Source organism: Hyaena hyaena, unplaced genomic scaffold (genome assembly GCF_003009895.1).
Source record: "Hyaena hyaena isolate Hyena2069 unplaced genomic scaffold, ASM300989v1 scaffold_382, whole genome shotgun sequence".
NCBI lineage: Eukaryota > Metazoa > Chordata > Mammalia > Carnivora > Hyaenidae > Hyaena > Hyaena hyaena.
Window position 1 is genome coordinate 549,971 of NW_024081015.1, and position 19,341 is coordinate 569,311.

Below are 19,341 nucleotides of genomic sequence, written 5' to 3' on the forward strand. Positions count from 1 at the left end.
TCTCCAGGGTGCCTGGGTGGCTCAGATGGTTGGGCGTCCGAGTTTAGCTCAGGTTATGATCTCACAGTTCAGATTCTGTCTCCCTCTCGCTGCCCCTTCCCCACTTGCTCTCTCTCTCTCTCTTAAAAAAAAAAAAAAAGAAAAAGAAAAAAAAATCATTCTCCTCCCTCAGCCTGCCCAGCCTGCTGGAGTGGAAATGGAGAGCACACAATGCTGTTAGTAGCTGGTTCACTTGAGAGCAATCTGATGCTACCAGAGACTTCTTAAAAGTGGTCTGGTCACTCTCGAAGCTCATAGCCCCTGTCTGAAGCCTTTTCATAGGATGGAGGGCAAAGCCCATGCCAAACCAACACCTGCTGCTCTGGCAGAAGCCATCATGGCCTCTAGCACAGTGCTCCCTGCATCTAAAGGCACCTGTACCTATCCACTGGGAACGTGAGGAGCTCTGGCTCTAAGCCTGTCCTCGCTCTCATTCTTCAAATCCCTACCAGCTCGTGAGAATAAGAGGCACCCACGCCACAGAAATCAGTGAGCTGGAAATCAGTACAGAGCAGGAGACCAAACCAATATGAATGACCAAACCTGAGCACTTTTCTAGTCCTGGCTTCTGCTGGCTAAGGTTTGGGTCATCTTTTCTTTTTTTTTTTTCCCCAGAGAGAGAGAGAGAGAGGATCCCAGGAGGGGCAGAGATAGAGAGGGAGAGAGAGAAATGGGGTTCAAAGCAGAGCTCATGAGCAATGAGGTCAAGACCTGAGCGGAAGTCAGATGCTTAATGACTGAGCCACTCAGGCGCCCAAGGCTTGGATCATCTTGAAGCTACAATCCTTTCAGTCATGCTGCCCCGGGGCTCCTGCCAGTCTTAATGCCACACCCTCCTCATAACTCCAGCCCTGAGGAAGAGTAAAGTCAGGGGTATGGCTAGTAAATGTTTAGCAACCCATTTTCTGGGGGCAAAAAAGCCCCAATTTGTAGTATTTGCCAATTTCTGTGGTATAAATACTCCCACACTGGCTGATTTCAAATGACCAACATGATGTTACTGAACTCCAAGTTGGGAGGAGATGCCAAAGACGTGCTCTCAGGAGCCAATGTAAGTTGGCTCTAGCAAACTACTGAGGCATTTCCCTCCTTTCAATTCTATAGTATCCATTGATTTAAAGTCTACAGTATCTATCCACCATTGTGGTTTAGGTTTCTATGAACCTCTGATTTGTCTTCCTATCCTTAGTGCCTAACATCAACTCTGGCACACAATAAGCACTTATTTCCTTATTTTGCAGCCCAAAATGACTTTTCTGCCCTAGTGCCACCTTGGAGACACTCCAGACTCTAGTGTTCCAAACTCCTTCAGACATCTTGGGACTTCTGCCTCTTCCCTCCCCGAGTTGGGTCCACAGTCTCAGAATTCCCTAGAGGAACTGCTGGCCTAGCGGTCCACATAGTTAATGGTCTGTCCTCTAATAAATCTGTCCATAAAATGCTGGTATCTAGGGGCATCTGGGTGGCTCAGTCAGTTAAGCGTCTGACTCAGTTTCCACTCAGATCATGATCTCATGGGTTCATGAGTTTGAGTCCCACATCGGGCTCTATGCTGACAGTGCAGAGCCTGCTTGGGATTCTCTCTTTCTTTGCTCCTCCCCCACTCATGCTGTCCCTGTCTCTCTCAAAATAAACTTAAAAAAAAACACTTTAAAAAAAGGACTCGTAGTTAGGTCTATGTGGCATCAAGGGTGACTTAGAATTGCCCTACAGGACAGCAGGATGAGTGTTTCCCTGCTTCATTTTCTGGCAGAACTTGGAAGAGCTTGAAAGGCATGCTGGGAGATTGTTGCCACTGGCAATGGTGGGAAGAATTTGGTCTGTTTGTTTAGTCAAAGGGTAACTGGAGGCATGGCAAGCCAGTGACTACAATCACTGGAGGCTTCTCCATTGAAGCGGGGAGGCATCCAAATCACCTGTTGCCAGAGCAGAAAGGACTGTTTTCTATCTCTGCTCAGACTCCCACTACAAAAATGGATGGAACTTGCTTCTTATACACTTCTTCCATGAGAAATAAACAACTATTCCCTTCTCTTGCTTTTTTTTTTTTTTTTCTTAATCCTTTTTTACAAAAATGGCCAGTTTGTCTAGTAGCTTCATGGCTTCCTGCACTGCTTCCTTTTTGTCCCTGCCAGTCTGGAAAAAGATCTACCAGTGTGCTGACCTGTGCTGAGAGTAGGTAGCTGGGGACTGCTAATATTCCGCCGCTCTGAGATCCAGAGACGAATGAGTGAGATTGAGACCAATGAGGCAGAAAGGCAGTAGAAGGAACAAGGTCCTCAGGCACTGACAACCTCAAAGGAGAATCCAGAGTTGTCTGTGATCTGGAAGAAGGATTTGTCTTTTGATAGGACAAGAGAGTAGGATGCCAAATCAGACTTTGGTCATCAGAACAGTGGAACTTCTGGCCTCAGGATTAAATAGCAGCACCTCTGATGGGATATCAAATCAGAAGTGTGAACGTTAGGAAAGCTACTTTAGCTTCTCCATCCCCGTGGGAGGTCTCTGGCCCTATACAGCTCCCTCTCTGTGACTATAAGAAAGACCAGAATATAAATTCTCGTTGATCACCAGCCTAAAAGCATCTCCTGTGGCTTCAGACTTCCTAGATTGCACGATTTACTGTGGAGCCTAATTAGAGGCAATCAGAAAGTCAAAAGCCTCAAATGACAAGGCATTTCTGTATACCATGGATTTCCTAACCATGGGTCCATTAGCTGGACTATAGTCTTGACTGTATCCCAAACCCTCTAAAATTAGGACTAGAAATCCAGGTAGCTCGTTCCATGGTAGGCAGTAGTCCTAACGCCTAGTGGTAACTTTTGGTCCGGAGGGTGGAGGGAGTGGGGGTAGGGAGGTCCTGGGGTGAAGGCAGGCATTGAATGTCAGGATAAATGATGCAGAGATTTGTAGTTAAAGACTTAGGCCCTGGAATCAAACTCATATATTCACATCCCACTCTGTAAGGATGTAACGTACACGTCCCCCTACCAAAGTGGTTGTAAAGGGTAAGCGAGATGATCCACACGGAGTGCAATTATTAAGTGCCAGCACAGAATAAGCACTCAAAATGCGTTAACTAGAATTACCATGGACCTACAGACCCCAGGAACCCTAGCCCATCTTGCAGAAGTACCACACTCACATCCATTACTCAGCTCACACATTTAATCAGAGGATTTGGGCAGCTGCAGGACTGTCCTTCCATCCACGCTCTCCCCTGGAAGTAGCGCGCTGCTCTATCAATGCAGAGGCAGCAGCATCTAACACGAGTTTTAGTCCCATTCGCAGAGGGCAGACTCTTTCGGCTGTGGTTTGGCTCATGGCTCTCTGTACACGGTGCCTCAGGGCCCAGCCTATCAATTTCTGTCAGGCTTCGGGGGCTTTCTTCACACTGTCCAGTCCGACCACAGGGCTTCACCGGGGATGTCGGTTTGGCCTGGGCTCTCTGATGAGTGGAACTCCTGAAGGCCCACAGTCTGTCAGAATCCGAAGCGGTGCACAGTGCCCACGGTGACTCCTTACCGCCGAGGCCTGTGTCGAGCCCAGAAAGGAAAGCCGGTGACCTTGACGGACCCAGCCTGGATTTAGGGGTTCGCGCCTGTGCCCCTCTGGTTACCCGGTGGTGACCCCGGGCGGTCCCGGAGGCCGCGCCGCAGCTCCTGAGTGAAGGTGTCTCTGAAGCGGGCAGCGCGGCGACCTAGGGAGCCCGCGGGCCCAGCCGCGAGGGCTCGCAGGCGCCGGGCCGCGTCCTGGCCGCGAAGCTGGGCTTGCAGCAGTGCGAAGGCCGTGAGCTGCGCCGCACGCCGGATGGGCTTAGACTCCGACAGACGCTCCACCAGCTGCGGGCCATGCAGCAGCGCGGCCAAGAGGCGCCGAAGAACCATCCTTGGAGCAACCCGGAACTCAGAGCCCGCCGCTCTTGCTTCCGACCGGCGACGCCCCAAAACGGACCATGTCTGCGCCCGCGCCGCCCAGTGACGACACAGCCGCGCTGGGATTGGCCCACGGGAGACCCACCTTCTACGGCCGCTTCTGCGCGTTTCCGCTTCCACCACCGCCGCGTTGACCCCAGACTGGCGGCGTTTTCGTCCAACTCTCCGCACAATGTCCGGGGGCCTTCTGAAGGCGCTGCGCAGCGATTCCTACGTGGAGCTGAGCCAGTACCGGGACCAGCACTTCCGGGTGAGGGAGGCCGCGAAAACGGAGGCCCAGGGCCAGAACGCTGAGAATCGGCTTACTTTTGTCTCATTGTGTCGTTTTCCATTCTTTCGTTTCTCGAAACGCGAAGAGAGGCCCGGTGCCTCCTGGGGAACGGATGCTGAAAGGGCATTTGGGTACCACTGAATGTCCTTGTCTCATAGAGAATTTGAGGCTTATTTTCCATTCCCTTGCAGTTGCTCCCTGCAGAGCGGCAGTGGTAATAGTGGCTTGCGTTTTCACAGGCCAGTGCCTTGGGAAGATGATTTTGAGATATGAGGGGCAAAGGGTGTCCTTTTGACACCTGGAGTATGGAGGGGCGCCTTCTTGACCTAGGTACTGGGACTTTTTATTTTTATATTTATTTTAGAGAGGGAGCAGAAGCGGGGAAGAGTTGCGGAGGGGGAGAAGAAGGGAGAGAATCCCAGGCTGTCTCCCTGCTTAGCGGGGAGCCCAATGCGGGGCTCCACCCCGTGACCCTGGGATCATGACCTCAGCGAAAATCAAGAGTGGGAAACTCAACTGACTGAGCCACCCAGGTGTCCCCTTTACTTTTTTATTTTAAATTAGATGAGCTCTTGTCGTTGGAGCCCTTTCCTTCCTTGGTATAGTAGATTGGTCCTGCAACGTTCTGTGCAGTGGGTTGGCGAGACACAAAGTTCAGTCTTCTCTCCAGCCATAAGGAGTCCTCGGAGTGGGAAGGTGGACCAGCCAAGTTAGGCACTTTAAGTTTCTAGGTGTCAAGATCAAAGAACTGCTGGGTTTCAGAAGAGGGAGATTTTAGTTTGTGGAAAAAGGAAAGGCTGCAAATATTCAAGGTGGGCTGTTCAATATCCGCAAAGGCATTGACGAGGTGGAGCAACACTCATCGACCACTTATTACTTCATAAACTTTTATTGAGTGCCTTTGCTGAAACCTTCTGCTAAGTCCTAGAGGGAGACGAAATATCGTCTCCGCACCCTAAGAGTTTATAATCTCCCAATAGGGATTGTAAATGATGGCAGGTAATCCTAATCTAGAGCAGAATTGGTGAGGGGAAAAGGAATGCTGTGGGGATTCAGAAAAGGGAGAACACTTGTGACAGGAAAGGAGGGACTTGCTTAGAGTGTGGGCAGGGGCACCTGCGTGGTTCAGGCAGTTAAGCCTCCAACTTTGCCCTATGTCGGGCTGTATGCTGACTGCTCAGAACCTGGAAACTTTCAGATTCATTCTCTCTCTCTCCCCCGCTCTCTCCCCCACCCTGCCTCCCTCCTCCCTCCCTCTCTCTCCCTCCCTCCCTCTCTCCACCTCCTCCCCCCACTTGTGCTCTGTCTCCCTCTCAAAAATGAATAAAACAGAGGAGGGTGAGCATGGAGAATGCATAAAATCTGTTAGTAGGATAGGGAAAGGAGATTTTGAGGCAAATTGAGGACGATCTTAAGTTCATTCCCTAAGCCAGCCGTCTTAAATGGTTACTGTATACCAAGCAAGATTTTTCACTTCTATCACTTTTACAGTTCTCATTACTTTAGAAAGTTCCCCACATCATAACCATCTTGAATTTCAGGCATCCTATGAGATTATAACTTTGAAAGGTTTCAGCTTTTTCTGTTATTCATCCGTGCAGTCTAAGGCCTGTAGCTTTATTTAGATAGTAGTAAGATACTATCATGAGGAATTTCTGGTGTTCTCTGAATGGAGCCCACATGAATATTCCTTAGGTAAGTACTTACACCACAGTTGTCTTAAGCTGCAGCTTGTTTGTTTAGAATAGGCTATTTGTTTGGATTACTTGCATGTGTGAGAAAATAGAACAAAAGAAAAGGCTTCCTGGTAATTTTAATAAGTAACAGCAGTGATATAAGGTGAATCTACTTTATCTAATGTCTCACTCCAAAGCTCTGAAAACTCAGGGCACCTGGGTTGCTCAGTCAGTTGAACATCTGACTCTTAATTCCAGCTCAGGTCATGATCTCACAGTTCATGGGTTCAAGCCTTGCTTTGTGGCTCTTCAGCCTGCTTGAGATTCTCCCTCTCTTGCTGCTCTTACCCCACTTTCGCGTGCTCTAAATAAATAAATTTTTTATATTTATTTATTTATTGAGACAGAGCATGAGCAGGGGAGGGGCAGAGAGAGAGAGAGAGAGAGAGACCCAGAATCCGAAGCAGGTTCCAGGCTCGGGGGGGACTCAGTCAGTTCAGCATCCAACTTCAGCTCAGGTCGTAATCTCGGTTTTATGGGTTGGAGCCCCGCATAAAACTCCAACCCATAAAAACAGCCCCTGCTGTCAGTGCAGAGCTTGGGATCCTCTGTCTCCCTCTCTCTCTGGCCCTCCCCCACTCATGCACACACACACACTCAAAAATAAACAGTAAAAATAATAATTTGGAGCATACCATTCACATTGTTCTGTATCTTTTCTCACTGTGCTACCTCAGAGATGTTCCCTATCACTGCATGTGGTTCTGCTTCTTTCTTGGTGCTGCAGGGTTTTGATGTACCACAATTTATTTCATCATTTTCCTTTTGATGTGAGTTTAGATGGTTTCTCTTCTGTTCTACCACTGAACGTGATTACACAAGACCTGTCAGTCTGAGCACTGTGCTACAAAGCATTCAGAGACCAGCAATGCAAAGTCTTATTCTCACAGTGAAGGAACTGGATCACTATAAAATATGGAGTAGTAGGTGAAGGGAGGCCTCTTGGGAAAGTGCTCTGGGGGCCTGAGTGTGGATCTTCTCAGCAGTGCTCTGGGGGCCTGAGTGTGGATCTTCTCAGCTACTTTCTAAATTAGAATACCACTGTATGGTTGATATTAGAGCCTTCACCTGAGAGCCTGAGGTCAGTGGGTAGGTCTTGTATTTAGTCAGCATCTGTCCTGCCCAGTGTGGAGGCTAGGAGAGAAGAGCCAAGACGGCCAGTTGGTTTCTGTGCAGGCTGTAAAATACTAACTAGGTATAGCCAGTGATGAGCCCCAAGTATTGTCATGTGTGTTGACTGAAGGCCACTTATATTTCTGTCTCCGGCTTCATCCTGTCTTCCAAATTAGGAAGGCTGTCAAGAACATAAGCTCTGGTTTTTAGTGATTATTAGATTTTCTCTGAAATTCAGAAAAATATATGAACATGTACACCATGTAAGCAGTTTCAAGCATTTTATAAGGGATACCCTATCTCTGAAAATCCATTTTATTTTTCACCATAAAAAAAGGCTTTTCTAGTATATTAAATTTGAGCAGTGAGGAAAGGACCCAGTGTTGAGGCTATGGAGTGCAGGGAAGAGGCAGGCCATTTGTGTGGCGGCGTGGTACAGAAGGAGAGTGACGTGCTGCATGACTCTCAAGTTGTGGCTGTCTCCTAAAAGCAGTCTGGACTTGCAGATGTGTCTCCTAGAATGTGAACACACCTCTTTCTCTCCCTCTCTCCCTTGCGCACACGCTCGCTCGCTTGCTCTCTCTCCCTCCCTTTTTCTTTTTTGGGCAAGGGATTTGTGGTAGACTGGGATGATGAGAGAGAAGTTCCCAAATCAGAACTAACTGCCATACTTAGAATACTATTTAAGCAGGACTCTTCTTGGATTGTGTTGCTTAATTTTTTCTCTATTTGAAATTCCAGGGTGACAATGAAGAACAGGAAAAATTACTGAAGAAGAGCTGTACGTTGTATGTTGGAAATCTTTCCTTTTACACAACTGAAGAACAAATCTATGAACTTTTCAGCAAAAGTGGCGACATAAAGAAAATCATCATGGGCCTGGATAAGATGAAGAAAACAGCATGTGGGTTTTGCTTTGTGGAGTATCCTTCTTGTGTGTCTGACAAAGCTCTTGGATGAGGGCAGGCCTAGAGTGGCTAGTCACCTGTTGAAAAACTGAGTGAGGCCATCCACTAATTAGCATCCTATACTTAACCTCTCCCCCTTCCTTCATCTACCTCAACTTTCTGTCCAGTGTCTATATGTTGCATTGTGAAAGCTGATAACATTTGCATTCTGTTCTGAAATCCATGCTTTGTTTATAACTGATTCTTTAAGAAACAATCTTTTGAAAGTACATGCCCGCGATATTTACAAAAGTCCAAAGGGGGCTCCTTGGTGGCTCAGTTGTTTGTGTCCAACTCTTGATCTCAGTTCGGTCTTAAGCTCAGGATAGGAGTTCAAACCCCATGTTGGGCTACATGCCCAGGCTGGGCGTGAAGACTACTTAGAGGGGGCAGGAAGCTGACCAAAAGTTCAAAGGGTAGAGTGAAAATAAAATCTCTGTAGCATTCTAAACCCAGAGACCCAGTCTCTTGGGTATCTTTCTAGAAGTGATCCTGTGGATGTGTGGTAGCATACTGCATGCACTATCTTCCCCCCCCCCCCAATTAGAGATTGTTTTATGTTAGCATATGTAGGTCTACCTCTTTTTTAAATTGCTGTATAATTTCATTATGTAGGTACATAGAACTTGATTTTATAGGTCAGAACCAAACAATTTACTTGTGATTATTTCTCTCCCTGGAAATTGTGTAAATGTTGGACCTCCTGGATTTATCATTTGGGGGGGCTTTTCCCTCCAATAATTTCTTTTTTGGTCATTTTGGTTTATATTCTGAGACCTTGCCCAGATTTGATCTAATAACGTTTTAAAAAACTTTTTTTGTGCCCCAAATTACCTTTTTTTTTTGGCAGGTTGCATTTATGCTTTAAAACTTTCCTTAAATGTCTGGTGCTCCCTGGTTTGTTTCTGATCATAATTAGGGAAAGGCTAAGGCTAACTCTGTAGACTCCAGCAGATCTTCTCTCTCAAGTTTCGGCCTTGCCTTTGGGATATGTGGGTTTCCCAAATGCCAGGATGAAAAGGGATTTTATTTTGCCTTAATAACATCAGAGACACTGCCCTAGCCCTCGTTCCTCCAATTTGTTCAGAATTCTGTCACTCTGTTTTTATTTGCCTGGGATTAAATTCCTTCCCACTACCAGGTCTTCTTTCGACATACAGACTTTGCTGTCTCATACCTTTAAGAGCCTCATGTGTTTGCTGTCTCCTTTCAGCTTCTTCAAGAATATTTCAAACTGTGGGGGCGCCTGGGTGGCTTAGTCGGTTAAGCGTCCGACTTTCCGACTTTCGCTTAGGTCATGATCTTGCGGTTCGTGGGTTCGAGCCCCGCGTCGGGCTGTGCTGACTGCCAGCTCAGAGCCTGGAGCCTGTTTCAGATTCTGTGCCTCCCTCTCTCTCTGACCCTCCCCTGCTCACGCTGTTTCTCTCTCCTAGAAATAAATAAAAAAAAAAAAAAAAAAAAAGAATATTTCAAACTGTGACTTTGTTTCATTCATCAGCAGTCTTCCATCAGCCTTTGTTGAATCTCTGGTTTGCTGATGGCCTCTTCTTTCTTTGGGTGTATGTATCTTTTCTGTCATTTTAGTGAGGTCTTGAGAAGGAAACAAGGAATGTGCCCATTTTGTCATCTTGAACTGGAAGCCCTACTTTCTAACCTATTCCAAACTTGATTTTGGTATCTGATTTCTGGGCTCTGCAAGCTTCTTCCGTTCTCCCGTCAGACACACAGGGCAGGATCGCTCAGATTTTACATTTGCCTCTTTACAAGAGAACAGGGAGAACGAAGAAAACACAAAAAGCAGAGAAAGGAAGATCTATTATTATTATAGATAATAATTATAGTCTCTGAGAACTGGAATGCTTTTGCCATCTGTCTTATATGTCAGAGATTGACAATTATAATAGCAAATACCCAAAAGAGAGGCTGCCACGGCCAGTGGTTTTTCTGTTTGCCCTTTTCTCATGTCATTCATTTAGCAAAAACAAATTATTGAATGCCTATTTTGTGCCAGCAGGGTAGGTGTTGGACACTGGAATTGCAGCAAGTGATTCCCTACCTGTGTAATTAAAGACCTAGAGGGAAACGGGCACCTGAGTGACTCAGTTAAACATTTGACTCTTGGTCTCCGCTAAGGCCATGATCTTGTGGCTTGTGAGATTGATCCCCGAGTTGGGCTCTATGCTGACAGTGCAGAGCCTGCTTGTGATTCTCCCTCTCTTCCCCTTTCTCTGCCCCTTCCCTGCTTGCTCACTTTTGCCCTTTCACTCTCTCTCTCAAACATAAAACAAAAAAAAGACATGAGGGAAAAATCTAGATCAGCACTTCCTGATCCAGCCACAATGATCATAATTGCTTATGGAGGTTTTTAAATACATTAAAAAAAATTTTTTTTAATGTTTTACTTATTTCTGAGAGAGAGACAGCATGAGCAGGGGAGGGTCAGAGAGAGAGGGAGATACAGAATCTGAAACAGGCTCCAGGCTCTTGAGCTGTCAGCACAGAGCCCAACGTGGGGCTCAAACCCATGAACTGTGAGATCATGACCTGAGCTCAACTGACTGAGCCACCCAGGCGCTCCAATACATATTTTTTTAATGTTAATTTATATTGAGAGAGTATGCACACAAGCAGGGGAAGAGCAGAGAGAGGGAAAGGGATAATCCCAAGAAGGCTCCCCAACTGTCAGCATGGAGCCCTACATGGGGCTTGAACTCACGATCCATGAAATCCTGACCTGAGCTGAAATCAGAAGTTGAATGCTTAATCGCCTGAGCCATCCAAGCACCCCTGGAGATTTTTTTTTTGTAAATATCAACCCAAAGATAGATTTAGTAGACCTGATTAAATAGATTTGGAAACAACTGGGTGATACCGAGTCTTTCCTTCTAATGAAATGCAATGGCAATTCCATATGCACTGTAATTTCTTTTTATTAAGGTTGTTGAATATTCAGTTCAGATTTGGATGTTTTTGTTTCTTTGGATAAGAAGTATGCAGTTTGTGATCTAAACCTGCACTGAACATATCTGTACTTTACAAACCAAAATATGGGGACACTGGGACCAAATCATTATCAACAGGATACTCAAGGAAATCGTGGTCAGTAGCCATGGATAAGTCATAGTTGACTCTGTAAGTGCTTTTGGACCAACCTCAAACAGGCTTGTGCAAGCCAGATTACTGTCTTCATTTGAAATCCATCTGGTTGGATTCGGTTTTGGACTCTTTCTTATCTCATTTAGAGGTTTCCTGTATTTCTAAAAATGTTTGGAGAAATACTGTATAGTGTTCCTTAATACTTCCACTTAAGATACTATTCAAGAGCAGATGCAGAAAATGCCATGAGGTACATAAATGGAACTCGTCTGGATGACCGGATCATTCGCACAGACTGGGACGCAGGCTTTAAGGAGGGCAGGCAGTATGGCCGTGGGCGATCTGGGGGCCAGGTATGTAGGAAGGTTCTCTTGCTGAGGGTTGGCCTGGGATTTCAGTCCTAATGATAAGGATTTTGTCAGTTTGTGTTTGCTGTTATAGAAAATAACTTTGTGCCTATAACCCTCGCTTGAAGGAATCTGAAAACTACCCATTAGGATTGGTAAATTATAGATTATATACATTTTCACAAGCAATTTTTTTTTTTTTTTTTTACAAATAGTTTATTGTCAAATTAGTTTCCACATAACACTCAGTGCTCATCCCCAAGGTGCCCTCCTCCATGCCCATCCCCCCCACATCCATCAGTCCTCAGTTTTTGTCAGCATTCAAGAGTCTCTCATGGTTTGCCTCTCTCCCTTTCCCTCACCATTTCCCCCCTTCTTCTCCCCCTTGGTCCTCCGTCAAGTTCCTCCTAATCCTCCTATACGTGCAAACATATGATATTTGTCCTTCTCTGCCTGACTTATTTCGCTCAGCATAACACCCTCAAGGTCCATCCATGTTGCTACACATGGCCAGATTTCATTCTTTCTCATTCACAAGCAATTATTATTGAACTTCTGCCAGGGCCTAGATATTTTGCACCTGCAAGTGTCTAGAACAAAAGGAAAATGCACTGAAATAAGGTCTAAGTTTTCATTTTAAAAAATAGCCCAATTTAAGTACTTTATCTTTGGAGTATGCTACTTCTAAATGCTGGTTGAGGAAAGAATATGAGCATAATGTTTGGTAAAAAACCATTAATAGGGGCACATGGCTGACTCAGTAGAGATGTAATTCTTGACCTCAGGGTCATGAGTTCAAGCCCCATGTTGGGTGTAGAATTTATTTGCCACACCAGTCTTCTCTATAATGTAACGTGTTCTTTTCAATTAAGGTACGAGATGAGTATCGGCAGGACTATGACGCTGGGAGAGGCGGCTATGGAAAGCTGGCCCAAAACCAGTGAGTGGTGAGAGTCCCATCGTGAAAACGCACTCCTTTGGCCTCTTGAATTTGCCATGCATTACCCAAGGTCTACAAACCTGCCCACTTGTACTGTGCTTTGATCAAGGTCTTCTCTGAGCTGGAAGCCTTTTCCTGGTTTTCCTTTGAAAACTATTAAAGGACAGAATCCAAAAGAATGCCTTTAAATCTATAGTTTTAGAATCTTGGCCATGTGTCAGGTTACCAGAATGATTTTGTTACCAGGTCGGAATTTGTGTTCCATGGCAACAGACTGAACCTATGATGTTGATCTGTCAGCCCCTGTCTTCCTTTAGAAGAGAAAGTTTTTTTTAATTTTTTTGTTTTAATGTTTTTTTATTTATTTGTGAGAAAGAGAAACAGTGTGAGCAGGGGAGGGTCAGAGAGAGAGAGGGAGATACAGAATCTGAAGCAGGCTCCAGGCTCTGAGGTAGCTGCCAGCGCAGAGCCTGATGCAGCCTCGAACCCAAGAATTGTGAGGTCATGACCTGAGCCGAAGTTGGACACTTAACCGACTGAGCCACCCAGGCACCCCAAAGAGAAAAATTTTAAAATCGACAGTACAATCATGGTCTACATCAGGGCCTGGAATTATTTAAAAATTTAAGTTTGCAGGGTATAAAAATGTAATAAATGAGGCTTTGCTATGTTGCACAGAAGTCTGACAACTACATTTATTTCTGTGTTGAGTTCTAAACTCTAAAGGCAAATTGAGTAGTCAAGGCAACTTCCTAAATTGCTGGTGTAAAAGCAAGCCTTAGACTGTCCCAGGGTATTGATGCCACCAGCTTATATGCTTTATGTATGAAGACCTGAAAAGTATTTACTTTTATACACATTTTTCAAAAGATGTGTTTTACTTCAGACTCATCCGTTTTCAGAATAAGGTTAGGAATGGACTGGGTTTTAAAAGAGCTTGAAGATCAAGAGAATATGTAACAAGAAAAATCAGAATTGCTTCCCTCAGGAAACGTGTTTAGGCCACTTCTCATATTGAAGTCTGTCTTGTTTTTTTCCTAATTGCTCTTACGGAGTTTCAGAGCCTGGACAGGGCGCTGATGGTCTCTTTAGAGAAGAGGGGTCTACAAAATTTATTTTACATTTGTAAGGCATAAGTTGGTTTGTCTAAGTTTTTCCTGACATAAGTGAAATTTTTTCATCTAGCAATAGAGTAGTAGCTCCTAACTTCACTACAGTTTACGAAAGCTGAAGATGAAGGACCTCTTTCACATCATAGTAAGTATAGCCTCTCTTATTAAGTTCAAGTTGATTTTGGATTAAGAGCTATAACTAGGGGCACCTGGGTGGCTTAGTCGGTTAAGCGTCCGACTTTCGCTTAGGTCATGATCTCGCAGTTCATGGGTTCGAGCCCCGCGTCGGGCTCTGTGCTGACTGCCAGCTTAGAGCCTGGAGGCTGTTTCAGTCTGTGACTCCCTCTCTCTCTGACCCTCCCCTGCTCATGCTGTCTCTCTCTCTCCTAGAAATAAATAAAAAATATTAAAAAAAAAAAAAAAAGCTAGAACTAGTTGTAATGAGGACATACACTTACTCTTCATTTGAAAATTTTCTTTATGCTGTAGTTTTGAAGTCATGCATTTTATAATGTTGTAGTAAAACGTAACTCAGATTTCTGCAGGCCTTAAAAACCACAGACAGTGGAACCTTGTTGAATTGTTGAACCAAGTTATCATTGTCTCTGCCCGTTAGACCTTGGAACTCTTTCTTACTCTGGAATATTTGAGTATGTGCAGAATTCACATGTCTGTTCTGACTTGACAGCTACCTAATATGGTAGCCACTAGCGATGGCCAGGAGTCAAAAGCGGGGAGTAGCTGTTGTAATGCATGCGAATATGAACACTGCTGTCACTGCAAAAAATTCTGTTGGATGGTGTTGGTTAAGGGTCGGCTGCTTAGAGCTTACACTGGTGACTGTTCATAAATGAGTTTTCTCACGACAAGAGTAGCACCCTGAAAAACTACTCCCTATTCAGTACAACAGAACACACATTTATAAAGGCATTTAGTTTATTTTTCAAAAAAATATTTTTGCTAGAAGGTTTGAGTAATTTTACATGATCACAATCTTTAAATAAATTCTTTTTCTGACCAAAAGGTACCATTTAAGTGAACAGCTTATCTAGGCCTGTTTTTGTAACACCCAAATACAATTAGCACTTCTCTGACGGTATAGTCCCTAGCTCTTCATCATCTATGGGCCAGGAGGCAGAGCCTCACACATAATAGAAGTAGGTGCTTTACAACTGCTGATTAGTTCCGTTCCTTAACATAATTAAGCAGAGCAGGTAGTCAGTATATTCAATTCACACTATTAACATGCTTTTTCTCATGGGAAGGGTCTGATCCACCCAGAGCTCTCCCATCAGCCCTTCTCACCTGGGGAAGCAGTGAACACAACTGCGGGGGGAAAAAAGGGCAGCTCTTACACTAGTGCTGGCTGTGTCCCAGTCAGGGCTGTTGTTTTGTTCCAACTCTGAATCCAAGATGACAAAGTCACTCGTGCTCAGTGATAAGCAGAAAATGCAATGCAGAGCCAAAAAGTGGGGATTACTGGCAGCAACTGCTTCTTTTCCCTTCCTTAAGAGGTTCCCTTTCTCCTTAAGAGAACTAAAAGTTGAAGTAAATCTACATTCGTGGCTATAGATTTAACATAAGGACAAATCACTGGAAACAACTACAGACTAGTAAGTTTGCTGATGGACTGGGCAGCTTGAAGGCACATCATAAGCAGCTTTTAGTTTGTTCAAGGCCTGCACTCAAACCCAAAAGCGTAAGGTCTGCCCACTCTGTAGGCACCCAAACAATGCCTGTCTCTTCCACCCGCAGCCCAGACTATGTTTTAAAAATGTCTGTTGCAAGGAACAATTATTGCAAACATCAGGACAGAGGCCCCTCTGATACAGGGCTTGGGCTAACAGAGGTGTACACCTAATCACAAGAATAAGGGGGGAAAGCAACTATGTGTGCTAAAACCAGGTTTCATGAATAGAGGAACATTTTGAGCCATACTTAGAACATCTGACGTTTAGGCAAAAGCAAGCTGGACAGTACACCTCAAGGTGCCCCATGAAGCTGGAAGTGAAAGGGAAGCTGGACTTGGACAGCTTACTGTAGTTACCTACGCACACCCCTGCTTGCCTCAACGCCAAGGAAGTGACCATTTCTCAGACTGGAGGCAACTGGCAACTCCACTTTTGGGCATTAAGATTCAGAACACAGTTCTGTCTCTTCTACATGCTTGGTTCTGTCAGTGAGGAGGTGAGATACAGCTCTAAAGTATAAAACATTGTGAATCCACAGCCTGGTTACTGGCCACTTTGCATAACTGCCCCCTCTCCCAAAGGTTAGGCAAATGTCTTAGGTGCACATTTGGAAAAAATCTCATGTTTGCATAATTATGTCAGAACCTCAAGATTTCCTCCCCACTTAAATTGCCATCTTTGTGAATGCTGACACCAGTCTAACTGTAGCAGCATAAAGTGCCTCTGATCTCAGTCCTTTTAGTGACCTGAAGCACAGTAGGAAATACTGACCTGGCTTTACATGCGAAGTCTAGAGGACTGTGGAGAATGCTGGGGCTCTTTACGATGTAAACGCTGGTGTTGATGCTTGGAATGTGAGGGGATGGGAACCCTGCATGTAAACATTCTGACTCTATCTTCAACTGCTGGCAGCCTTGCCTTATGGCCAAGTTTAACTGCACGTTTTAGCTTTCCAACACCCCACATCTAACCAGGCATAAATCCAAGTATCTTCTGTCGTTTACTTGGTATTTGGTGTAAGCTCTGAGATTCTTACCTACATCTTTGTTGTATTTTCTGCCCCAGTTCAGAAAAGGTACTTTAGTTTAACAGGCATCTTTTCTCATTTCCTTTCAAATATCACAAAAAGCTAGAATAAAGTGGCAAGATCCATTACTTTAATCCTAATGCAGCTAAGTATTAGGACAGGGTTGCTTCTGTTTTTCCCCAGGAGGTGAGGTTGATGGAAGTGAAAAAAGGACTCCAGTGCTGGAGTTTCAGGGTTGGTCAACAAGAGGCCAACTGAGGAGCCCCGCATGCTGCTGAGATCACTAAAGAGGGAGGAGCAAAAAAAAGTGTAACAACATCTGCTGTGCTCCCTGCAAGCAAGTCTTACTACTTTTCTTCTTCTCCCCACCCATCTGCAAAAGACCCAGGTCAGTCTTTAGTTCTGAAGATTTATATTTGAACCACCACTGGAAATAGAAAGATATTTGACACATCTTAGACAACATAAGGGCAGTGACAACTTATAAATTACTCTTGGAAAGGCTGAATTCTCATGTGACTGGCTACTGGCTTGATAGATACTAACATTTTTTAACAAATCCAGAGAATTCAGTGTTCAAGCAAAAGCCTTTAAGATTTAGGCATTTGTTGTAATTCTTAAAGCCAAGATCCAAATTTCTCACGAGTTAAGATGACTGGACCCCCAAAGTTGTCTTTAATCAACTCCTCCCAAACTAGGCACTTCTTATTAAGTGTGCCTCTGTTAAATAGAACACACCAGTCAGGTTATGGCCACTTCTCACCCTTCAAAAGGAATGCAAGTTACTCTGCAAGACTCATTTGGAGAGGGAAGTCCGTGTAAGATGTAGCAGGTAAAAGAGGACTGGCTTTGTCAAAACCACCACTCCTAGCTACCCTTTACACCCCAGGGAACAACGATCCTTCTCAGAGTTCTGCTGTATCAAAAACATCCTGCACTTTTAGGTTCTGGGATTAAATTTTAAACCTGTATTCAGTTCACGTCTAACTAAGTTTCAAAAGCTGCACCAAATCTACTAGGCTTTTTTTTTTTTTTTTTTTTTTTAATACTCTGCACTGCATGCTCTGTCTATACGCATGCGTTTGGATAATAAATATTAAATATGGGGGGAAACACACGGAATCCATAAAATTAAAAATGAAACCAAACTGAACATTAAAAAATAGTACACGGTAGCTAGAGAATGAATAGGGCAAAAAACAAATTTGAGGTAACAATAGCGGCCCAATGCCACTGATCTGAAATATCTGTAAAAATTCAAATAAGTGTTTGGAGATTCAAGTAACAAACCATCTGCTTCAGCTTGGTCAGACCTGCCAGAGTCCCTGCTGAGTTTTCAGTCCATGAGCCGGCACTCACACAGCTCCTTGTAAATTCTCTTCCGCACGCGGGGCATGTCCTCTTGGGAAAACTGGAAAGGCTGCTCTAAGGCGAGGCACTTGCAGTACTGCAAAGGGTCCCAGAGACACTTACATGGCATGTAGATCTGTGACGCAGCCCTAATAAAATAGGGCCTAAGGCAGCGTTTTTAAAAAGTTGTTTAAACTGGCTGTAAAAACATTGTTTTGAAACATTTGCCTCCAAATTATAGTCAGCTTTCCAGGTAAGTGTATGGCTTGGGGTCTCCCCTCTCTCCCCAAACAACACTGTGAGAAGCAGAAATTGATGAAGAGCCTCCAATTCTTTCCAAGGTGTTACCTGCTGACTGCCACTAGACCTGAAGTCATCTTCTAAGTGAGAACTTCAGCCTGTTTACCAATCCCAGACATTCATGAGTCAAAGGAATGAGCCCATCTTTTGTGATCTTTGGAAATCTCTAAATTCATGGGTTATATACACAGTTTCTTCGTAAATGTAATGTATAAAATTTTCACTAACACTTTCAGACCACTAAAGGAACCTACAACATATGAGAAAGCAGTTTTTGAATGTGGCCCTTATTTAAAATGATAGTTTTTATTCTGTGGTTAAAGACCACCTGCCACAGGTTTTAAAAAAACAAAAACAAAAACATAGTTAATTCTGCAAATGCCAAGGGTCTATGATGCAGACAGATTCAGGCGAGTGTCCAGTGTGCCTTACTAACCTCTCATAAGACATGTATACCAGTTGTTCATCCCTGGCTCCTAGAAGGTGATTCTTCTAATGATAACATCTGAAAATGCAGAAACTATAGCTCCCCAACAACAGAGGAGGAGGAAATATTTGGGTACCTATGCCTAATGCCAGGTACGTAACAACAGGGGCTCCCATCTCCTCTCTAACCCAACAAGTTTAATTCCCACACTCCAAATTCTAGAGAAACAGATTTCTTTACCTGGAGCACAAAGACTCCACAGTCACTGTCATTCTTCTGTTGTGGAATACACTAAAGAGAAAACAAAACGATCATTAAAATAAGACCTAGTACTCATCTTCAGAGAAGAAATTATTTGTTTTTATGGAAAAATAAGTAACAGACAAGAAACCTGTCTCTGTCCGGGACAGCTGGTGTACTACTAGTATATACCTCCGGTATTTAAAGTGTGTGATTTTACAGAGGCATCAAAAGAGTTAGCAAGCAAATGTAATTTATAAACCTTTTGCCTAAATAGGAGAAATAGGAAATCAAAACCCTATTTAAAACTTGATTTGGATAACTAGTTTTGCTATCAAGTTACTGACAATGGTATCAAAATGGAATTGTGGATCAGAAAGCATATGCCTAGACTCTTCAATATGTACTAAAAATCCTTAGTAGTCTTCACGTTTCATCTCCTGTTACGTAACTCTTACTCTGAAAGAAATGATAAAGAGAAGCAGTATGTTGGGGTGCCTGGGTGGATCAGTCAATTAAATGCCTGACTTTGGCTCAGGTGATGATCCCATGGTTCGGGAGTTTGAGTCGGGCATCAGGCTCTCTGCTGTCAGTGCGGAGCCCACTTCGGAGCCTCTGTCCCCCCTTCTTTGCTTCTCCCCTTCTTGCACTCTCTCTTAAAAAATAAATATTTAAAAAAACTTAAAAAAAAAAAAAGTATGTTTCCCAAAGCTTTGATTTCCTAAAGGGGGAATGAGAAGGATCTTGACTAAATTCAGAATACCTAGTTG

General features: G+C 44.2%; 3 protein-coding genes across 4 annotated transcripts in view; 1 reads left to right on the plus strand and 2 right to left on the minus strand.

The window, feature by feature from the left end:
- Positions 1–3,189: 3,189 nt before the first annotated feature.
- NCBP2AS2 (NCBP2 antisense 2 (head to head)) lies at positions 3,190–4,004 on the minus strand. Its single transcript, XM_039250815.1, has one exon. The coding sequence runs from the start codon at positions 3,924–3,926 to the stop codon at positions 3,627–3,629; it is 300 nt and encodes a 99-aa protein (XP_039106746.1). The 5' UTR covers positions 3,927–4,004; the 3' UTR covers positions 3,190–3,626.
- Positions 4,005–4,080: 76 nt separating this feature from the next.
- On the plus strand, positions 4,081–12,617 carry NCBP2 (nuclear cap binding protein subunit 2). Its single transcript, XM_039250814.1, has 4 exons — positions 4,081–4,224; positions 7,836–8,017; positions 11,352–11,490; positions 12,357–12,617. The coding sequence occupies exons 1-4, from the start codon at positions 4,147–4,149 to the stop codon at positions 12,426–12,428; spliced, it is 471 nt and encodes a 156-aa protein (XP_039106745.1). The 5' UTR covers positions 4,081–4,146; the 3' UTR covers positions 12,429–12,617.
- A 4,585-nt stretch (positions 12,618–17,202) lies between these two features.
- SENP5 (SUMO specific peptidase 5) overlaps positions 17,203–19,341 on the minus strand; it is a 49,789-nt gene continuing 47,650 nt past the window's right edge. For both annotated transcript variants that reach the window (XM_039250817.1, XM_039250816.1), the window contains 2 exons: positions 18,572–18,622; positions 17,203–17,701 (listed from right to left, as the gene is read on the minus strand). In XM_039250817.1, the coding sequence (XP_039106748.1) occupies positions 17,591–17,701; positions 18,572–18,622 (162 nt within the window). In that variant the 3' untranslated portion in view covers positions 17,203–17,590. The remainder of the gene's footprint in view (positions 17,702–18,571; positions 18,623–19,341) is intronic.

Coding starts and splice junctions, on each gene's coding strand:
- NCBP2AS2 (XM_039250815.1), bottom strand. CDS start 3,926: ATGGTTCTTCGGCGCCTCTTGGCCGCGCTGCTGCATGGCCCGCAGCTG.
- NCBP2 (XM_039250814.1), top strand. CDS start 4,147: ATGTCCGGGGGCCTTCTGAAGGCGCTGCGCAGCGATTCCTACGTGGAG. Junction 8,018..11,351: donor TGTGGGTTTTGCTTTGTGGA/GTATCCTTCTTG, acceptor CTTCCACTTAAG/ATACTATTCAAGAGCAGATG. Junction 11,491..12,356: donor GTGGGCGATCTGGGGGCCAG/GTATGTAGGAAG, acceptor TTTTCAATTAAG/GTACGAGATGAGTATCGGCA.